The 18,036-nt window shown below is 52.9% G+C and overlaps 1 protein-coding gene and 1 long non-coding RNA gene across 2 annotated transcripts; both read right to left on the bottom strand.

The window, feature by feature from the left end:
- Positions 1-8,922: 8,922 nt before the first annotated feature.
- Positions 8,923-11,564, bottom strand: TLCD2 (TLC domain containing 2). Its single transcript, XM_041001086.1, has 4 exons — positions 11,392-11,564; positions 11,162-11,244; positions 10,914-10,996; positions 8,923-10,452 (listed from the first exon to the last, which is right to left on the bottom strand). Exons 1-4 carry the CDS (start codon positions 11,562-11,564, stop codon positions 10,078-10,080), a joined length of 714 nt encoding a protein of 237 aa, XP_040857020.1. The 3' UTR covers positions 8,923-10,077.
- A 3,343-nt stretch (positions 11,565-14,907) lies between these two features.
- On the bottom strand, positions 14,908-17,087 carry LOC121170133. Its single transcript, XR_005885932.1, has 3 exons — positions 15,941-17,087; positions 15,430-15,595; positions 14,908-15,053 (listed from the first exon to the last, which is right to left on the bottom strand). It is a non-coding gene; the product is annotated as an uncharacterized LOC121170133 (long non-coding RNA).
- Positions 17,088-18,036: the final 949 nt, after the last annotated feature.

The raw sequence follows: 18,036 nt of genomic DNA, 5'->3' as shown, positions 1-18,036 counted from the left end.
GAGCCACGGGGACCCTTGTGGGATCCTGGCAATTGTAGGTAGAGGTTCCGACAATTGTGTTTTCGTGCTGTCCTCCCCACCAAAAAAAAAGTTTTAAAATAATTTTTATAAATTGAGGATCAAGCGTTGTGAGGTAGCTTGTTAGGCTACCACACAACATGCCTGCATCTCCTGTTGTACTCTGTGGCGTGAGCCCCAGCCACTGTGCTTCCAGTCCAACTTCCTGCCAGTGCTGTTGGAAGACAGCAGATGATGACCAAGGCAATTGGGATCCTGCCATGCCTGTGGGAGGCCCAATCCAGTTCCCATTTCTTGGCTTTACCTTGCCCTGCCTTGGCTGTTGTAGGAGTTTAGTGAGTGAACCAGCAGGTAGAAAGCCAATCTCTTTCTGTTCTCTGTCTTTGTTACTCTGAATTCAAGAAGATAAAATCTTAAGGAGAGAGCTATCTCCTGTGTTATGACACTGTGAGAACTGGGGAAAGTCAGAAAAGCCATGAACTTAGGCAAGAAGAATTTTTGGACTTTAAAGATTAGTTTTAGGGGGCCCAGCATGGTGGCGCAGTGGTTAAGGTCCTTGCCTTACACGCCCGGGATCCCATATGGGCGCCGGTTCTAATCCCGGCAGCACTCTACTTCCTATCCAGCTCCCTGCTTGTGGCCTGGGAAAGCAGTCGAGGACGGCCCAAAGCTTTGGGATCCTGCACCTGTGTGGGAGACCCAGAAGAGGCTCTTGGCTTCGGATTGGCTCAGCTCCAGCCGTTGCAGCCACCTGGGAAGTGAATCATCGGACAGAAGATCTTCCTCTCTGTCTTTGCTCTCTGTATATCCACCTTTCCAATAAAAAAAAAAAAGATTAGTTTTAGGGCCCGGCGCAATGGCCTAGCGGCTAATGTCCTCGCCTTAAACATGCCAAGAGCCCATATGGGCACTGGATCTAATCCCGGCAGCTCTACTTCCCATCCAGCTCCCTGCTTGTGGCCTGGGAAAGCAGTGGAGGACAGTCCAGAGCCTTGGGACCCTGCACCCGCATAGGAGACCTGGAAGAGACTCCTAGCTCCTGGCTTCATATCATCTCAGCTGTAGCCACTGTGGCCATTTGGGGAGTAAACTACTGGACGGAAGATCTTTCTATCCCTCCTTTTCTCTGTAAATATGAATTTCCAATAAAAATAAATAAATCTTAAAAAGGGGATCGATTTAGAAATATCAACTGGAACCAAACAGTTAAGAAAAATTGAAGTGAGAAGGAAGATAAACAGGAATCATACAACTTGAAAGAACACCATGGGCCTGGTGCAATAGCGTAGTGGCTAAATCCTTGCCTTGCCTGTGCCAGGATCCCAGATAGGTGCTAGTTTGTGTCCTGGCTGCTCCAGTTCCCATTCAGCTCCCCGACTGTGACAGAAGACCTGCATGGGAGACTCAGAAGTTCCTGGCTCCTGAGTTTGGATCAGCTCAGCTCCAGCCATTGTGGACATTTGGGGAATAAACCAGTGAACGAAAGATCTTTCTATCTCTCCTGTCTGTATATCTGTCTACCAATAAAAATAAATAAATCTTTAAAAAAAGAGAGCACCAGAGACTTTCCTTGTCCAAACTCTCGTTCAAAACAGAATGTCTTTCCAAAGTACACATGCCCGTGAGCATTTCTGTTGACGAAGATTGAATGTGCACTCCGAGTGTCTGACTTAGCAAAGCTGACATAATTAGACCTCCGTGCCTGCTCCCTACTGGAAACTTGCATTGTAGAAAAGGAAACTGACACTCAATAACTAATGATAGAATTACTTTTAAATTCAGCTGTTACAATGTTATGCAGTTTTATAGATCTTACTACAATGAGTTGTTAAATGAAAGGGCACCCTATGCTACCTTTCTTTTTTCCTATCCTCAAAAGGAACTAACTTTCATCAATTTTACCTGATTATTTTTTTTATTAAAGATTTTTTTAATTTTTATTATTTTTATTGGAAAGGTAGATATACAGAGAGGAGAGACAGAGAGGAAGATCTTCCATCCGATGATTCACTCCCCAAGTGACCGCAACGGCCGGTGCTATGCTGATTTTTTTAATTTTTATTATTTTTATTGGAAAGGTAGATATACAGAGAGGAGAGACAGAGAGGAAGATCTTCCATCCGATGATTCACTCCCCAAGTGACCGCAACGGCCGGTGCTATGCTGATCCGAAGCCGGGAGCCAGGAGCTCTTCCGGGCCTCCCACATGGGTGCAGGGTCCCAAGGTTTTGGGCTGTCCTCTATTGCTTTCCCAAGCCACAAGCAAGGAGCTGGATGGGAAGTGCAGCAGCTGGGATATGAATTAGCATCCATATGGGATCCTGGTATGAAAGGCTGAGACTTTAGCTACTAGGCCACCGTGCCGGGCACTCTCTTCATCTTTTTAAGATTTGTGTGTTTGCAAGTCATAGAAAGAGAGGAAGAGACAGAAAGAGTATGAGAGCTAGATCTTCCATCTGCTGGATAGATCTTCCATCTTTCCGGATAGCCACAATGGTCAGGCTTAGGCCTTAGAGTCAAAGCCAGGAGCTTCTTCTGGGGCTCCTATGTGGGTGGCAGGGGTCCAAAATTTGGGTTGCCTGCTGCTGCTTTTCTCAGACCAGTATCAAGGAGCTGAATTGGAAGTGGAGCATGGGTCTGGCGCAGTGGCCTAGCAGCTAAAGTCCTTGCCTTGAATTCTCCAGGATCCCATATGGGGGCCAGTTCTAATCCTGGTGACCCTGCTTCAAATCCAGCTCTCTGCTTGTGGCCTGGGAAAGCAGTTGAGGATGGCCCAAAGCCTTGGGACCCTGAACCCATGTGGGAGATCCAGAAGAGCTCCTGGCTCCTGGTATCAGATTGGCTCAGCTCCAGCCGTTGTGGCCACTTGGAGAGTGAACCATTGGATGGGAAGATCTTCCTCTCTGTCTCTCCTCTTCTCTGTATATCTGCCTTTCCAATAAAAATACATGAATCTTTAAAAAAAAAAAACAAAAAGAACATTTGGACAAAAAGCTAAGCAGAGCTGTTGATCTGTGTCAGCACAGCAACAGGAGTTGATGGCACCCAATTCTGCAGGCTTCTCAGATTTCCTATAGCAATGCCTGGCTTGGGATCTGAGGCAGAGAGATCCCAGGCACAGAGACCCACTATGCAAGTCTCCCAGTGCCTGGGATTAGCAATGCTGAGCAGTGAAGGTCAAGGGGGTGAGGATTCCACTGAAGGACTCAAGCAGGTCAGCCGGAGTGAATGAGTGCTGCCTGACCAAAGAAGTTACCCATCCCTGCAGTGCCAGCTGCCAGCCACTGCATTTTACGGGGGCCAGAGGTGACTGGCAGGCACTGGCTTTGCCCTACATGGATACTCCCTTTTCCCCCCATTCTTTGCACCTGGAGGCCAAGGCTTGCTTGCTCAGCTCTGCAGAAAGTTTACCCTTCCCATGCAGGCCCTGAGGTGTGGCCGGGGAAGCCTTGGCCTCCTGACAGCCAGGAGGCAAGGACTAAGCTAAGTGGATGGCAGCTGTGGAAGAAAGCTGAATTGAATCCCTGCCCTCATTGGCACTGCATTCCTGAAAAGTGCAGAAATCAATATGTGGTGAAGAGGAGTCTGGCTTTCAAGCAGAAGCATCCTGACTTATAAATATCACTTCAGAGGCAATTTATCTGTCATGATTGATCTTCAGTTGATTCCTGCCTTTCACCTTGAAGTTCCTCCACGCCCTTATCTTTCCCTTCAGGAAGAGGGTGAGCAATGTTTAAGGATGTTTAAGTAATGTTTAAGGGTCAGACCCAAGCCCTGTGTTCTGCTGCTGGTTGTGCTACAACCTAGCTGGGTGTGCTGGGGTAAGCCAGTTCTATCTTGGTTTCCATCCTCTGCAAAGGGAGATAATGAAACACTGTTAGTTACACAGTATCCGGGGGGGGGCTTTCTTTCGTTTGGGTCATTTATTTTCTCATGTATTTGAAAAGCAAAGTGACAGAAAAAGAGAATCTTCTAGAGCCCTGCGCAGTAATTTAGGGCTTAAAATCCTCACCCTCTTTTCCTTTCAGCTCCTTGCCTGTGGCGTGGGAAAGCAGTCAAGTTCGGCCCAAAGCCTTGGGACCCTATACCCACATGGCAGAACCGGAGGAGGCTCCTGGGTCCTGGCTTCGGATTGGTTCAGCTCTGGCCATTGCAGACACTTGGGGAGTGAATCATCATATGGAAGATCTTCCTCTCTGTTTTCCCTCCTCTCTGTAAATCTGACTTTTCAATAAAAAATAAATCTTTATTAAAAGAGGAAGAGAGAGAGAATCTTCTACCTGCTGGTTCATGTTCTAAAGACCAGCAACAGCTAGAAAGGCCCAAGCTAGGGGTCCTCCTGTGTGGGTGGTAGGGCCCAAGCACTTGGACCATCATCTGCCTCTCAGGAGGCATTAGTAGGAAACTGCATTGAAAATAGAGCATCTGGAGAATTTTTTTGGCTCATACAATAAAATGACGTAGGAGTTGAATTAAATACTCAGTGATGTTAGAAATCTCCTTTTTAAAAAAATTTATTTTTATTTTTATTGGAAAGTCAGATATACAGAGAGGAAGATCTTCCATCCCATGATTCACTCCCCAAGTGAGCGCAACAGCCGGTGGTGAGCCGAGCAAAGCCAGGAGCCAGGAACTTCTTCCAGGTCTCCCACTCGGGTGGCAGGGTCCCAAAGCTTTGGGCCATCCTCGACTGCTTTCCCAGGCCACAAGCAGGGAGCTGGATGGGAAGTGGGGCCGCTGGGATTAGAACCGGCGCCCATATGGGAACCTGGCGCGTTCAAGGCAAGGGCTTTAGCTGCTAGGCTACCGCACTAATCCCAAAATAATAAGTCTTAAAATTTTATTTATTTGCTTGAGAAACAGAAACAGGTTATTTATGTACATATGTATATATATACACACATGCACACATATATGTGAGAGCATTCACATCCTCTCGTTGACTCTTCAAATACCCACAGCTGTTGAGGCTGGGTGGAGGCTTCAGCTGGGAGCCAGAAACTCAATCCAGGTCCCCCACAGGGGTGGCAAGGACCCAACTGCTCCCTCCCAGGGTCAGAAGCCACGCTGGGATTTGAACCAGGTTCTCCTACAAGAGAGGTGGAAAATTAACTGGCCTCTTAGCCACTAGGTTGAATGCCCTTGGATGCTGATCCTAGCGCTCTCCTCATCCCCCTTGGTTACGTTGATCTGGATTCTCAAGGTCAACACACACAGCACATATTAGCCGCAAGTCCTGGCAGAAGTCAAAGATTCACGACTCAGAGTCTGTCAGTCATGACCTTAATTCAGGGAGGAGGATGTGGTATTCTGATGCACTAAGCTTGGGCACGTGTCCATGCAAGCTGTGGTGAGACAGGGTCGCTTTCAAAGGCAAATCTCTAGTATCAGACAAAAACAGCAGATGTCAGGCACAGGTGTGATGCTAGAAAAAGAAAACACACAGGTTTGAGTTCACATCCAGCCACTAAGTGCACGAGTGACAGATATGGCAATTTGTTTCCTTTTCTTGTAAATTCAACAAGCTTTTAATTCTTGGCACGTGAAATCAGTTTATATTGCTCTAAGTCTGTTTTTTTTATTTGTTTGTTTTTTTTTAAACTTTTTAAAAAAGACTTATTTCTTTTTAATCACAAAGTCAGATACATAGAGAGGAGGAGAGACAGAAAGGAAGATCTCCCATCTGATATTTCACTCCCCAAGTGACCTGCAACGGGCGGAGTTGGGCTGATCCAAAGCCAGGAGCCAGGAGCTCTTCTAGCAGGGCCGTTCTTGACTGCTTTCCCAGGCCACAAGCAGGGAGATGGATGGGAAGCGGGGACACCTGGATTAGAATCAGCGCCCATATGGAATCCTGGCACGTGCAAGGTGAGGGCTTTAGCCCTAGGCTACCATGCCAGGCCTAAGTCTATGCTTTTGAACACACTGTTTGCTTATTTACTTATTTTTTTTTAATTTGAGTGAAAGAGAGAAAGCATTTTTACCTGCTGGTTCACTTTCCAAATGCCACAATGAGCAGGGCTGGGCCAGGAGTAAACTAAGAACTGCAAACCCAGTCCAGGTCTCCTGCACAAGTGATAGGGACCCAGTGAGTCACCACCCACTGCCTTTAGGGTGCCCTTTATCAGGATGCTGGGGTGAAAGTAAAGTGTGGAAGATGAGAAAGAAGGAAAGAAAGAAAGGAAGGAAGCAAGGAAGGAAGGAAGGAATGGAGAAAATGAAGAATGTGGCAAGGCCCAGACATGGTAGCCTAGTACTAAATCCTCCTGTTTTATTCACCGGGATTCCAAATGGGCACCAGTTCCTATCCTGGCTGCTCCACTTCCCATCCAGCTCCCTGCTTGAAGCCTAGGAAAGCAGTACAAGATGACCCAAAGTATGGGTCCCAGCACCCACGTGGGAGACCTGGAGGAAGTTCCTGGCTCGTGGCTTTAGATTAGTTAAGCTCTGGCAATTGCAGTCATTTGAGGAGTGAACCAGCAGATGGAAAATCCTTCTCTCTGTCTCTCCTTTTTGTGAATCTGCCTTTCAAATAAGAATAAATAAAAAATTTTAAAAGATTTATTTATTGTTATTGCAAAGTCAGATATACAGAGAGCGATAGAGACAGAGAGGAAGATCTTCTGTCCAATGATTCACTCCCCAAGAGGCTGCAACGGCCAGAGCTTCCCCGATTCAAAGCTAGGAGCCAGGAACCTCTTCTGGGTCTCTCACATGGGTGCAGGGTCACAAGGCTTTTTTACATGAACCATCTATCTCCAGTTGTGTTTTACATAGTAGAGAATCTTAAAGCATGTTAGGACATTGCATGTTACTGGGAAGAACAAACTTTTTAAAAGCAAAACTTTCACAAGCAATCAATGCAATCTAAGGGTGCCATCAACTGTCATTGGGGCACAGTGGGTAAGGCCACTGCCTGCAACACTGGCATGCCATTTGGGCACTGGTTCATGTCCCTACTGCTCCACTTCCGACCCAGCTTCCTGCTAATGGCAGGATGTCCCATGTGCTTGGGCCCTGTCGTTCATGCAGGGGCCCCAGATAAAGCTCCTGGCTTCAATCTGGTCTGGGGAGCAAACCAACAGAGAGAATACTTTCTTTCTCTTTTTCTCTGTAACTCCTTTAAATGAATAATTGTAAAAAAAAATATACATATAATCAGGACACCATTGGAGGCTAATGAAAGTATTTGCATAATAATTTATTAGTTTAGAATAAAGATTGTATTTTCATAATAGAAACAACAATGTTCCCCACTCAGGAAAACCGCTCCTCTATGCTGGAAGACAAGGAATTCACCAGCAGGAAGCTTGGTAGGAATGGATTCAGTTTCGAGGGACCGCTTGACCTGGCCACAGTAAGAGCCGACAGTGTTGTTTTGGCAATCAGATCTGACCATGTGTAGTACCTGCCAAACTCTGCAGTGTTGAAGTTGACTAAGAGTTCCCATTAACCCTTCTGCTTTGAACCACATCACCTTTCGCTTTTAAATGTTTTTTTTTTTTTTCATCTACTTGAAAGTCACAAAGAGAAAGAGTTCTCCCACCCACTGATTCATTCTCCCAAATGCATGAGGACAGCCAACTTTGGACCAGACCACACCAAATCCAGGAGCCTAGAACTCCATCTCCTACACAGTGACAGGGACACAAGCAGGTGAGCTGTCATTTACCGCCTCCCAGAGTGTATTAGTAGGAAGCTGGATCAAAAGCACAGTATCCAGGACTTGAACCAGGACTCCAACGTGAGATGTAGACACCCCAAGTGCAGGCTGAACCATAACGCTGTGACACATGGCTCACCCCCTGCATGGGCCACACTAATTGATCCACAGCTATATTTTTCTAATGGTCAAGTCCATGGATATTGTCAAATATTACCAACAGGGCTATTTCTTGAACTACGCATTTTTGATAGTGGTAACAGAACAGGTCTATAACTTGGAAAGGATCACATTTGACCTCAGTGCATATTTGGGGACTAAGTTTCTCACATGGGTTTGTCACACTGCCCTTTCCTGGACAACTCAAGAACACTCTAAGTCATTCAGGTGTGGTGACCAATGGAGTCTTGAAGATACTACTTCTGTTTGGGACCAAACCCTCATGGTTCTGTTTGTAGAGCTGGGCCAGACCTCTGCTCTCCTGCTCTCCTTCCAGCTGCCTCAGACTCTGCTCGCTCTCTGCTTGCTCCTCATTCCCACACAGCCAGGTGTCCAGGTCTCTGTCATGGAGTGCTCTCACAGTCCCTCTGTCCCCCTCTCTCCTGCTCCGTGTTCCCTCCTTCCTTTTTGTCCCTTCCTGCGCACACCTGGAGGACTGATCTGGCCCTCCCCTGTCTCCTGTCAGGGACTGTCTGCATCATCCTCTTTGCCTACTCCGGTGTCTCCTGTCTCCGTGCTCAGCCCTGACTCCGGCTGGTGCCTGTCTTCCCACCAGTCCCTGCCTACCGGTGGCTGTCAGCCCCGTCTCTGTGCCTGCACTGTAGCTGTTTGTCCTTTGTCTTCCTGTCTCTACAGATGGCCTGTTTCTCTCTGCTGTCCCTGGCTGTTGCCACGGACGCCTCCTCTGCCGTCTGCTGCTCAGTTCCCCTGATGAATCCTGCGTCTCCTCCCCTCGCCCCCGTCGGGCTGTTTCCACTGCACTCTCCCCCTGTTCATCACTGGATCTATCACCTGTGTGTCTCTGGAGTCAGGCTGCTCCTCCTTGTCTGTCGGTCTCACTGTCTATGCCTTCCTCCCACTCTTGGGGTCCCTGTCTGCCTGCCTTTATCATTTTCTCTTACCTTTGTTTATCATCCTCTGGTCAATTTACAGCTTTGGTTCCTCTCAGTCTCTGTAGCAATCTTTCTAGATATTTCTGTCAGGAGTCACCCCCCACCTTCCACCTCTGCCTTGGTGTCTGTTGCGTGATCATTCCTCACTCCACGTGTGTCTGTCTGTTGCTGTCCTTGCTCTTTTTCCACCTCAGCTTCCTCCTAGGATTTTTTAAGCTCTTCCTATTTTTTCTTTTACCTTTGCTCTATACCCTTTCTGTGAGGGATGAGGACCTCTCTGTTTTGTTCAGTGGGAAAACAACTTTAATCTGCTCTACACTTCCCTGGCCTGCATGCTCTCATTGAGAAGGGAGGGTTCTCAGGCAATGCAGAGAGGAAGCAGCAGGACTGTGAGTGAACTCCCTCCCCTGCAAGAGGTGACAGTGGTCCGGGGAGCCTGCTCTGTTAGATGCCCTCTTCTCTGAAAATCTGGGCTTAGGGAGACTCTGCACCCAGCACCTTACAAAAGCACTGGGTATCAACACTGTCTTAAGAAGACACACCCAGCTCCCTGCTCATTTCTCTCTAAGAGTCTACATTTTTCTTTGAAAAGGTCAGAAGATACTACACATATTTCAAAGGCTGCACACAGAAGCACTAGGGTTAAATACAACTCAATATCTGTGGTGTGGCTTTGAGAACCAGACATATCAGCAGCACTGGCAGTGGTTCCAGATTTGTCTCTTGGCAACTTTCATCCCTACCGGCTATAGATAACATCCCCTGTGCCCTACTGTCATGGGCAGAATTTGGTCATAGGTGAGATCCTTTTGGCTGTTGCCCCACTCACACCAGATCTTCCGGTCCTGGTAGGGCCTCACCTTCCCTCATCTGTTCCCATTGGGAGTGTTTTCCAGCTTTGTGCCTCCTGCCAGCCTTTATCACTGGCCATTTGAGTTCATTTGTTAGAAAAGTTGGTCCTCTGATGATGGAATTCAGTGAACAGTAACCCAGGTTCCCACCCAGCCAGTACCAACATCAGCATATTCCTCTTGGAGGCTATGACGGGGAAAGATGTGAGTTAGCTGGAAGAGGCACTGAGATGTTGGTCATCTTGTCCAGTCCTTGGCCGGGGGCAGGGTGGAAAGGGTTCTGGCACTGAGGGTACAAGCTCCCGATCCTGATCCCATGTCCCCCAGCACTGCAGGAAAACAAGGCTGTGGCATCTCTCTAATCCTTCCAGCTGAGAGTAGACTTGTCCCTGGTGACAGGTTCACCGTTAGCTGTCCTGGGCTCCTGGGTGTCCTAGTGCTTGGGGACGGATGGGCATGGCCGCGACCTCAGGACATCGTTGATTAGAATGCGGACCCCCAGGGTGATGCTCATGACACCCACTGTAGCCAGACCCGTAGCACCAAGGATAACCAGAGCAAAAGGCACCTGGTGATACTCCCGGAGCAGCCAGAGGCTCATCCACCCTAGTGGCACCAAACGGAAGAGTGCCAGGGTGGCCAGGGTGGCCCAGCTCGTCATGCTGAAGGCCAGGGATGGAGCCTGGTGAGAAAGCAGCAGCAGCTTCCGCAAGTGCAAGCAGACGGAGTTCAGCTCCAGCAGCAGAGACACCAGAGACAGGCCCACGTAATGGCCAGACAGAACCGCGGTACTGAGGCAGCTCACCACCTGGGAGCCGTGGTCACATGTCAGAAGGCCTCTGTGCTCTGCCTACCTGCCCCCCAGTCCCATCCTCACCAAAGGGGCTCCAGAGTACATTAGGGGACCCTCTCCAAATCCCCTGGTTTGTTTGCCCTTATCTTGGGGCAGCCTTAAAGCAGGCCCTACCAGGGTAGAAACAGCTGGGGTGGCCCAGCATCCACCCTCCATTCCAAGCTTGCACACCCCACATCAGGGCTCCCTCCCTCTTCCCAGGAAAGCTCTGCATTCAACAGTCTGTGATCCCTAGCAGAGGTGCAGGGATCCAACCTTCTCAGGCAGCACCCAGACCCCCCAGTTGGTCCAGCAGACTGTCCCTTCCCCCACAAGCTAGCCTAAGCCTGGGAGGATCAGCTGCCAGCTAGGAAGTTGGAGGACAGAAAACTGGAGATAGCCTGGGACCCCGGGGCAGGGGGCTTCCAGTGTCTCACCACCAAATGGTGACAGAGAAGATCCCAGGCCTGGGCCAAAGTCTGATTCCACAGCATGTCGGCTCCATCCGCCAAGAAATAACCTAAGGGCAGGAGCAGGGCGCTTTTAGGCTGTCCCAGAGCTGCGACCTAGGCTGGGAGGGATGCCCAGCCCTCCTCCTCCCCTTACCAATACTCCCACAGCCGGGGTCCCCTGAAACTCCGGTTCCAAGGCAGCTCCTTACCAACAGCTTTCCCTGCAGACTTACCCACAGACACAGCTACGAGCAGCAGCGCCCAGGGCGGGTGCCCATGAATCGGGTCGGTGGTCATCTGCGGGTACAGCGACAGCCTGGGCGAGATGCGGGGCGGGTGGGGTCAGCCCCTGCCTCGTGGCGCCCTTGCACCCCATTCCAGAGCTCTCACCTCGCAAGTGAAGATGCTCGCCGTGTTCTACCCTGCCCTCCGCCCCGCTTGCTCAAAGCCCCCCAGCCCGCACCCGACCAGCGCGCCAGCCCCGCTCAGCAGGCTGTGCATCAGCGACACGCAAATGTTGCGCCACTTCCAGCGGTCCCGCGCAGATCGGGGCGTGGGTAGCAGCCGCAGCCCCCAGTGCAGCCCCCGGAAGACAGCGAAGGAGGCGCCGGTCACCAGGAGCCCCAAGTGCGTCATGGCTGGGCAGGCAGGTTGGGTCCGGAGGGGTGTCTAGGGCGGCGGGACCTGCTTGCGGGGCCACCAGCAGGCACGCGCACTGGCTTAGCGGCTCACTGAGCTCCCCGGACCGCCCCGCCTTCGGAATCTGCGGGAACTTTTCTTGGCTCGTCCACGCCCCCGTCCTGCGGCTGCGCAGCGATTGGAGCAGCCGTTAGGCCCTCGCCCCAGCAGCTCCAGCAGCTAAGCGCCTTCAGCTCTAGGGGGTGACACAGGGTTGGGGCGGGGGCTCCCAGACACCAGGTGGTTTTAGGGAGCTCTTTGGGGTGGCGGGTGTTCTTGGGCTGCTTGTGGGTTCATCCCTAACTATGGTTGTGCTGAGCCCCATGGAGTTCCAGCAATGGGTCATCACCACGCCAATGTCGCCTGACACTCCAGGGCCCGCCCCGCTAACTTTAGCCTTGTCTTGCCCACTCACTGGCCTCTCACCTGCTCGTTATCACTGCCCACTCATCCGCTCAGCCCCGAAGGCAGAGGCCAGCGCAATCCACTTCCACCTGACCAAACTTTGGGGTTGCACTGCAGGCCGCAGGGGGGCAAGGTTGAGGGAAGAGGGAATGGGTCTCCCACGAAGCCACCCCTTAATTCGCTGTGTTTTGGAACCCTGAGACTCAGCAGTTCCCTCCCTCACCCCTAAACTGAGGGAACCATAGCCCCCATTTAGGACAAGCAACCCATTGGGTCCCCTTCCATTACACCCCCACTCCCAAGAGGAGCCGCAGGGGAAAAAAAAGAGGAGGTGCTTCATTATCTTCCCCAGGCTTGGGACTTGGTGGGCAGAAGGGAGACGTCTTCCCCCTTATGAGGCACAGGGAGAAGAGACTCCAGTCACCAGGCTGTTGGGGTACAATCAGGGGAGGAAAGCCAACAGTCAACAGGCTTCCAACAGCAGCAGCGGGTGGCGTTTCTAGAACTTGCCATGCCCCTCTTCACCTGGGTGCAGGTAGGTTTTCACTCTGCCACACCTCTGCAGCTGGCTGGCAGCCATCACCCTTGGCCCGTGTGCCCAGGGTGGATATTCCAGGCACTCCTGAGGAACGAAGCCGGCAAGCCTGCAGCTTCCTTCCCAACCAACACTCAGTGTGGCGCTGGAGCCCCTGCCTTCCTGCACACCCACCACCCTCCGGGTTCCCAACACTATGTTCATCTTTCACATTTTATTTATCAAATGGGAACAATATTCAATGAATGTACAGAACTGGGAAACTGCAGGAAAACCAGAGGAAAAATACAATTACTTTATTCCATCATCCAAATCACTATTAACATTTTTGAGTAGTCTTCATCTTTTTTTATCGTTTCTATATATACACAAGTACATACTCATATTTTAGAAAATAAAACTGAGATCACATAATATGCTCTATTTTTATAACCTTTTTAATATTCAAAGAGCAGTTTTTTTTTTCTTCTTCCCAAATGTCTTCTACATGACGTTTACTGGCTGTGTGGTCCTGAACCATCTGGACAGATCCACAGTAACTGACTTAAGCAATCCTTCACTGTAAGCCATCCTGGGATGAGTATCTCCCAACTAAATCCTTAGTTATTTTCTTGGGATGAATTCCAGGATGTCAAACAACCAGGCCACAGGACAGGGGGACGTTTAGGGTGTGTGATAGCTGGTACCCACATTCCTTCTGGGAGGTCCGCATCAATTCGCACCCCCATACACCAGGTGTGCACAGCACTCACACGGCACAGGACTTGCCAAGATTCATGTTCTTTTCTTTTATAGTTTGTGCTTCCTGCCCTGTTTGCCTTCTTTATTTACTAACGACGCGTACATTTTTGGCATGGTTTTGCCCACTTGACCTTCTATGAATTTCCTTCCTGCTGTAACATGACAGAGTGGGCAGCAGGGTGGGAGAAGGGGGCAGCTACAATGTATTCTGAGGGTCCCACATTTTTGTGAGAGTGAGGTGGGAGGTGGACCTTGTCCCGTCATCCTAGGTGCCTCTGACCTTTGCTGGGCCACCCTGCCAGATGCCCAGAGAGGGGCTCAGGTGCTCCAGGCCTGGTGTCCTTGCCAGTCGGCCGCCTATCTCTGCTCCCTTCCTCGCCTCTGCGAGGTGACGACGGCAGAGCCACACACCCAGGGTGAAGGGAGCTGCTGTGGCCAGTGAGACAAGGAGAGGCGGAGAGGGCGGAGGCCGTGTCCAGGGACAGAGTCCTCTTTATGGCAGCCCATGAGCAGTCTCTGGTCTCCCCATCCCCCCACCCCGCTGTCCCACACACATCCTGCCTCCGGGTGCAGTGGCTCATTCTCCCTTACACCTTTTGGACACACTAGTCAGAGCAAGCCATTTCCTGTGGCCTCTGAGCAAGGCTGCCACCTGGCAGGGGCTCAAGGCTGATGCACCCCAGAGAGGAGCCTGGGTCAGGGGTTGGAGGTGGCCCCTGATGGATGCTGCCAAAGGGTTCCTCTCCCCTAGTGTGGATCTCCTGGCTGCTGAATCGTACAACTCCAGCCTGGAAGGCGACACAAGGGAACAAGCCTGGAAAATGGCCAGTGGAACCCTACCTAGTTCTGCCTCCTCCTCTGGCCGCTACTGCCTGTCCTAAGTCAATGTGTGGGAGCTGCTGGTAGACCCTTGTCCGGCGCTGGCCCTGGCCCCCGCCTCCAACTCCCCACCCTCCTCACCTATTGGGGTCCTGGTCAGCAGCAGGGATGGAATAGTTACTTTTGTGAAAAGCTGTTTTGGGGGCCAGCTTTGTGGTGTAGTCTGTTGAGCTACCAGTTGCCATGCAGTGCAGGTTTGAGTCCTGCTCTGCCTCTAATCCAGCTTCCTGCTTACGTGCCTGGGAAGGCAGCAGAGCCATGTGGCAGACCTGGATGTAGTTCCTGGTGCTCCTGGCTGAGGCCTGGCCCTGAACAGGTCATTGTGGCCATGGCGGAAGTGAATCATTGAAACAGGAACTCACTCTGGATATCCCTCTCTGTGATGCTACCTTTCAGATACTTATATACACACATCTTTTACAAAGCTGTTTTGGGGTCCAGTATGGTAGCCTAGTGGCTAAAGTCCTCACTTGCATGTGCCAGAATCCCATATGGGCACTGATTTGTGTCCGGCAGCCCCACTTCCCAACCAGCTCCCTGCTTGTGACCTGGGAAAGCAGTGCAGGATAGGTCAAAGCTTTGGGACCCTGCACCTGAATGGGAGACCTGGAAGAGCTCCTGGCTCCTGGCTTCAGACTGGCTCAGCTCTGGTCATTGTGGCCACCTGGGACGTGATCTTTCCTTTCTGTCTCTTCTTTCTGTAAACTGACTTTCCAATAAAAATAAGTACATCTTTAAAAAAAAAAAAAAAGTCTGTTTTGTTTGCACTCACAGCAACAGGAGAGCATGCATGCCCATCAGGACAGAGCCCCATCCCATAGGTGAAGAGACAGAGATAGGTGGGCTCACAGAAGCTGCGTCCCTCTAGATTCAGACTCCGGGCCAACCTAAGGAATACAGGGAGGGGCTAGGGTGGCAGGGTGGCCCTGTGGGCAGGAGTGTCAGCAGTACCTCCCCCTGGCAGAGCAGGCCGACTTCTGATCTCACCTGCACAGGCTGGCAGGGAAGTTCAGGAACGTGGGTACCAGGCAGACAGCATCTTCTTTCCCCCATTCCTTCCCTTTGTTCCCCAAAGCCTGACTAAACTAGGTCAGCTGGAGCAGTGTCTTCCCCCATCCAGCCAGCCTCTCTGCTCTAATATTGCTGTCTTGTTGAACCAACGTGGGGGTAGGCTTTTCCAACTGCGTGCCACTTCCCAAAATGTATCACCCCTCATCCCTCCACTCCCCACTGGTCAGCCCTTCCCACCCCTTGGTCTGTCACCTTCCAGAAGACAAGGAAAGCAGCTGCTGCTCCTCCTCTTCCTCCTTGAAGCCAGGGGCAGAGGGCAACAGTTCTTCAACTGGCAGCTTTAGCTGGGTCAGGACATAAAGCTTGCCACTGAAGAACTACTGCGGCTCAGCCAGGTGGGCAGGAGAGATACCGGCTCCTACAGGGCAAGGGGAGAGAGGCGGGGAAGAGCTGAGAAGGACTGCATCCAGGCTCACTGTCCCAGTGGTCACTAACACTCACGCCCAGGGGAGGGGCGCCAGCCTCCTCACAAAAGGGCCTTGTAGGAATGGTGAACTTGAGTGAGGGGAGGAATAGCTCTAAAAGGACTTCCTAGCTCCTGTGGCTGGAAATGGAGGTGACAGAAACTGGGGCCTGCTGGCATCTGCCTCCTCTTCCCTGGCGACCCACGGGAGGCCCCAGCCTCCTGGCACTCAGAAAGGGCAGAGCCAGGGACTCTGGCCACACCCCACCTGCTAGGCAGGTACCAGGTGACAAGCTGTACCTCAGGTCTTCCAGAAAGGTGAGTGCAAGGATCAGCTGAGCTGAGCTGAGCTGTTCCAGGGAATTCAGCAGGATGCAGTCAGCTGAGGATGGGGGTGGGGTGGGCCTAGCCCCTGGGAAGCATGAGAGGAGGAAGGTCAGAATTTGGGAGCGGCTCAGCTAAGGAAGGGTCCTGGGCTGTGAGGCAGAGGATGGCTGGGCAGAGGATGGCGGGGAGGGAGGGAGGGAGGCCCGGGTAGGGTGGTTGGGCAGCTTCCTCTGGACTCTGGGATGCCAGGCATTCCGCTCGCACATTCCGGGTACATCTGGTATGAATTCCAGGCTGTCTGCCGGCCCCTCCGTGTCTGAACTTTGTTCCAAGTCCCAAGCCCCGCCCCCACAGTTCCAACGCATGAATCAGCAGGAAAAGCCGGGGCCCTGCAGCATGGCCCAGGGAGGGGGCTGGGGGCGTGGCAGGCTCGAGGGCTGGGCGCTGACACTGTCCAAGGGCACGGCCCAGGCCAGACTCAGAGGGCCCAGGAGGGTCTGCCTCCGGCTCAGTACACTCAGAGGGTAAGAACCATTAGGGTGTGTGTGTCTGGGGGGCTTGGTGGGGCACAACTTCCAAAAGCCTTTTGGGAAGCCCAAACTTTGTGATATCTTCCTTCCCCTCGCTGACTAGCCCAACTCTGCCCAAGTGCCCTTAGTCTGGGACAGCATGGTTCAGCCTGCAAGACTCCACGGCTGCTGGGCATCTTGTGCCAAGCAGGTGCCCTTGGCTGCAGGGCGGGGTGGGCCCAGGCCACTGACCCCTCTCACCAGCTGCTCCATCAACCCCCTGGCACCCTGACAGCTCCTAGGCCAGTCTGACAGCCAGCATGACAGGCCAAAAGAGTTGGAGGTTGGAACTGGGTCCAGAAGGAGGTGGGGGGGGATAGCCTCGCCGGAGGCCACGGGGAGGGGCCAGGAGTTGGCCGGGAGGGAGCCCAGCGATGACTAACGGGGCGCCCCACCCAGCCAGCCGGCTTCCCAGGCGGTCAGGGCCAGGCCTGGGCGAGGGGCCTCACTGCCGGACAGGCTGGGGAGGTGACCTTCTCTCCGTCCAAGACAGCCAGTTTAGGCTGAGGAGAAGGGGGGGGGCGGTTAGAGTTTCCAGGCCCTCCTCCTGCCCGCTTCCCCTCCTCCCCGCCCAACCGCGGTGAAACCCTAACCTCCGGGTTGCATAAGGCCCCCCGCACCGCCGCCCCCTACTCCTCTCCCCTCCCCCCTTACATAACATCCCCCGGAGGGACCGAGAGGAGGGGCCGGCCCGCCCAGAGACCCCTTCCCTGCCAGGACGCGGAACCGGGTCCTGTCCCGGGGAGGCCCAGTTCCTCCTTCTCCTCCGCAGTCGGCTCCGTCCCGATCGTTCCCAGGTCGGATGACCGGCTCCCGTATCCCCTTCAGACGCGAGGGCGCCGGGGTCAGCGCCCCCGGGCGACACCCCATCTTCCTCCCAGAGGAAGACCTCCCACCACGACTCTGGCCCGGAACGCTCGCCGTGGTCCTCCTGACCCGCTGCCCCAGCCAGCCCAGGCCCCTTCGGTCCGAGTCGCCCCCGCCGCTCCCCCGGAAGGGCAGGGTGTGGCCGCCAGGACCCCACTTTCCCCCGTCACCCCGTTCACCACGGCTCTCCCCCCGCCCTGTAGGACCGGGTTCCCCGCTAGCACCCACCTGGTGCTGGGTGTGGGGGTTGCTGAGGGCAGGGGCGCACACCACCGCGTCCGCTCCCCACGGCCGGCGGCGCTGTCTCTTCCCAGTGCCCAGCACACACCGGCTCCAGTCTCCGATCAGCTGGCGGCGTCGTGACGCACAAACCGCGATCGCACCGCCCAGAGCCAATCACCGCCCACTGCCGGGCAACGTGACCACACCCACTCGGGGCGCCAGCACCTCGCCTCGGGTCCCGCCCCTCCGGTCGCCTCGACTTTGATTGACAAGGAGGCCAACCCTTGGTGTCCGGGAGTGGCGCTAAGCCCCGCCTGCCAGCTCGGGAGCTGGCCAATGGGTGACAAGGTGTGGCCCGGCCCTGGGCCCGAGCGACTCGCTGGGAAGGGCGCTACGTCAAAGCCGAGCAGA

This window comes from Ochotona curzoniae, unplaced genomic scaffold (assembly GCF_017591425.1).
Source record: "Ochotona curzoniae isolate NIBS_2020 unplaced genomic scaffold, NIBS_Ocur_1.0 scaffold_2453, whole genome shotgun sequence".
Classification (NCBI taxonomy): Eukaryota; Metazoa; Chordata; class Mammalia; order Lagomorpha; family Ochotonidae; genus Ochotona; species Ochotona curzoniae.
The sequence above is the reverse complement of the archived record's forward strand: the minus strand, read 5'-3'. Positions and strand labels throughout refer to the sequence as shown.

Bases quoted from the DNA above. Each gene is read 5' to 3' on its own strand.
- TLCD2 (XM_041001086.1), bottom strand. From the start codon at position 11,564: ATGACGCACTTGGGGCTCCTGGTGACCGGCGCCTCCTTCGCTGTCTTC. The intron at 11,245-11,391 runs GTGCGGGCTGGG...CATCTCGCCCAG, and splicing joins GGGGCTGGCGCGCTGGTCGG to GCTGTCGCTGTACCCGCAGA. The intron at 10,453-10,913 runs GTGAGACACTGG...CACGGCTCCCAG, and splicing joins TTCTCTGTCACCATTTGGTG to GTGGTGAGCTGCCTCAGTAC.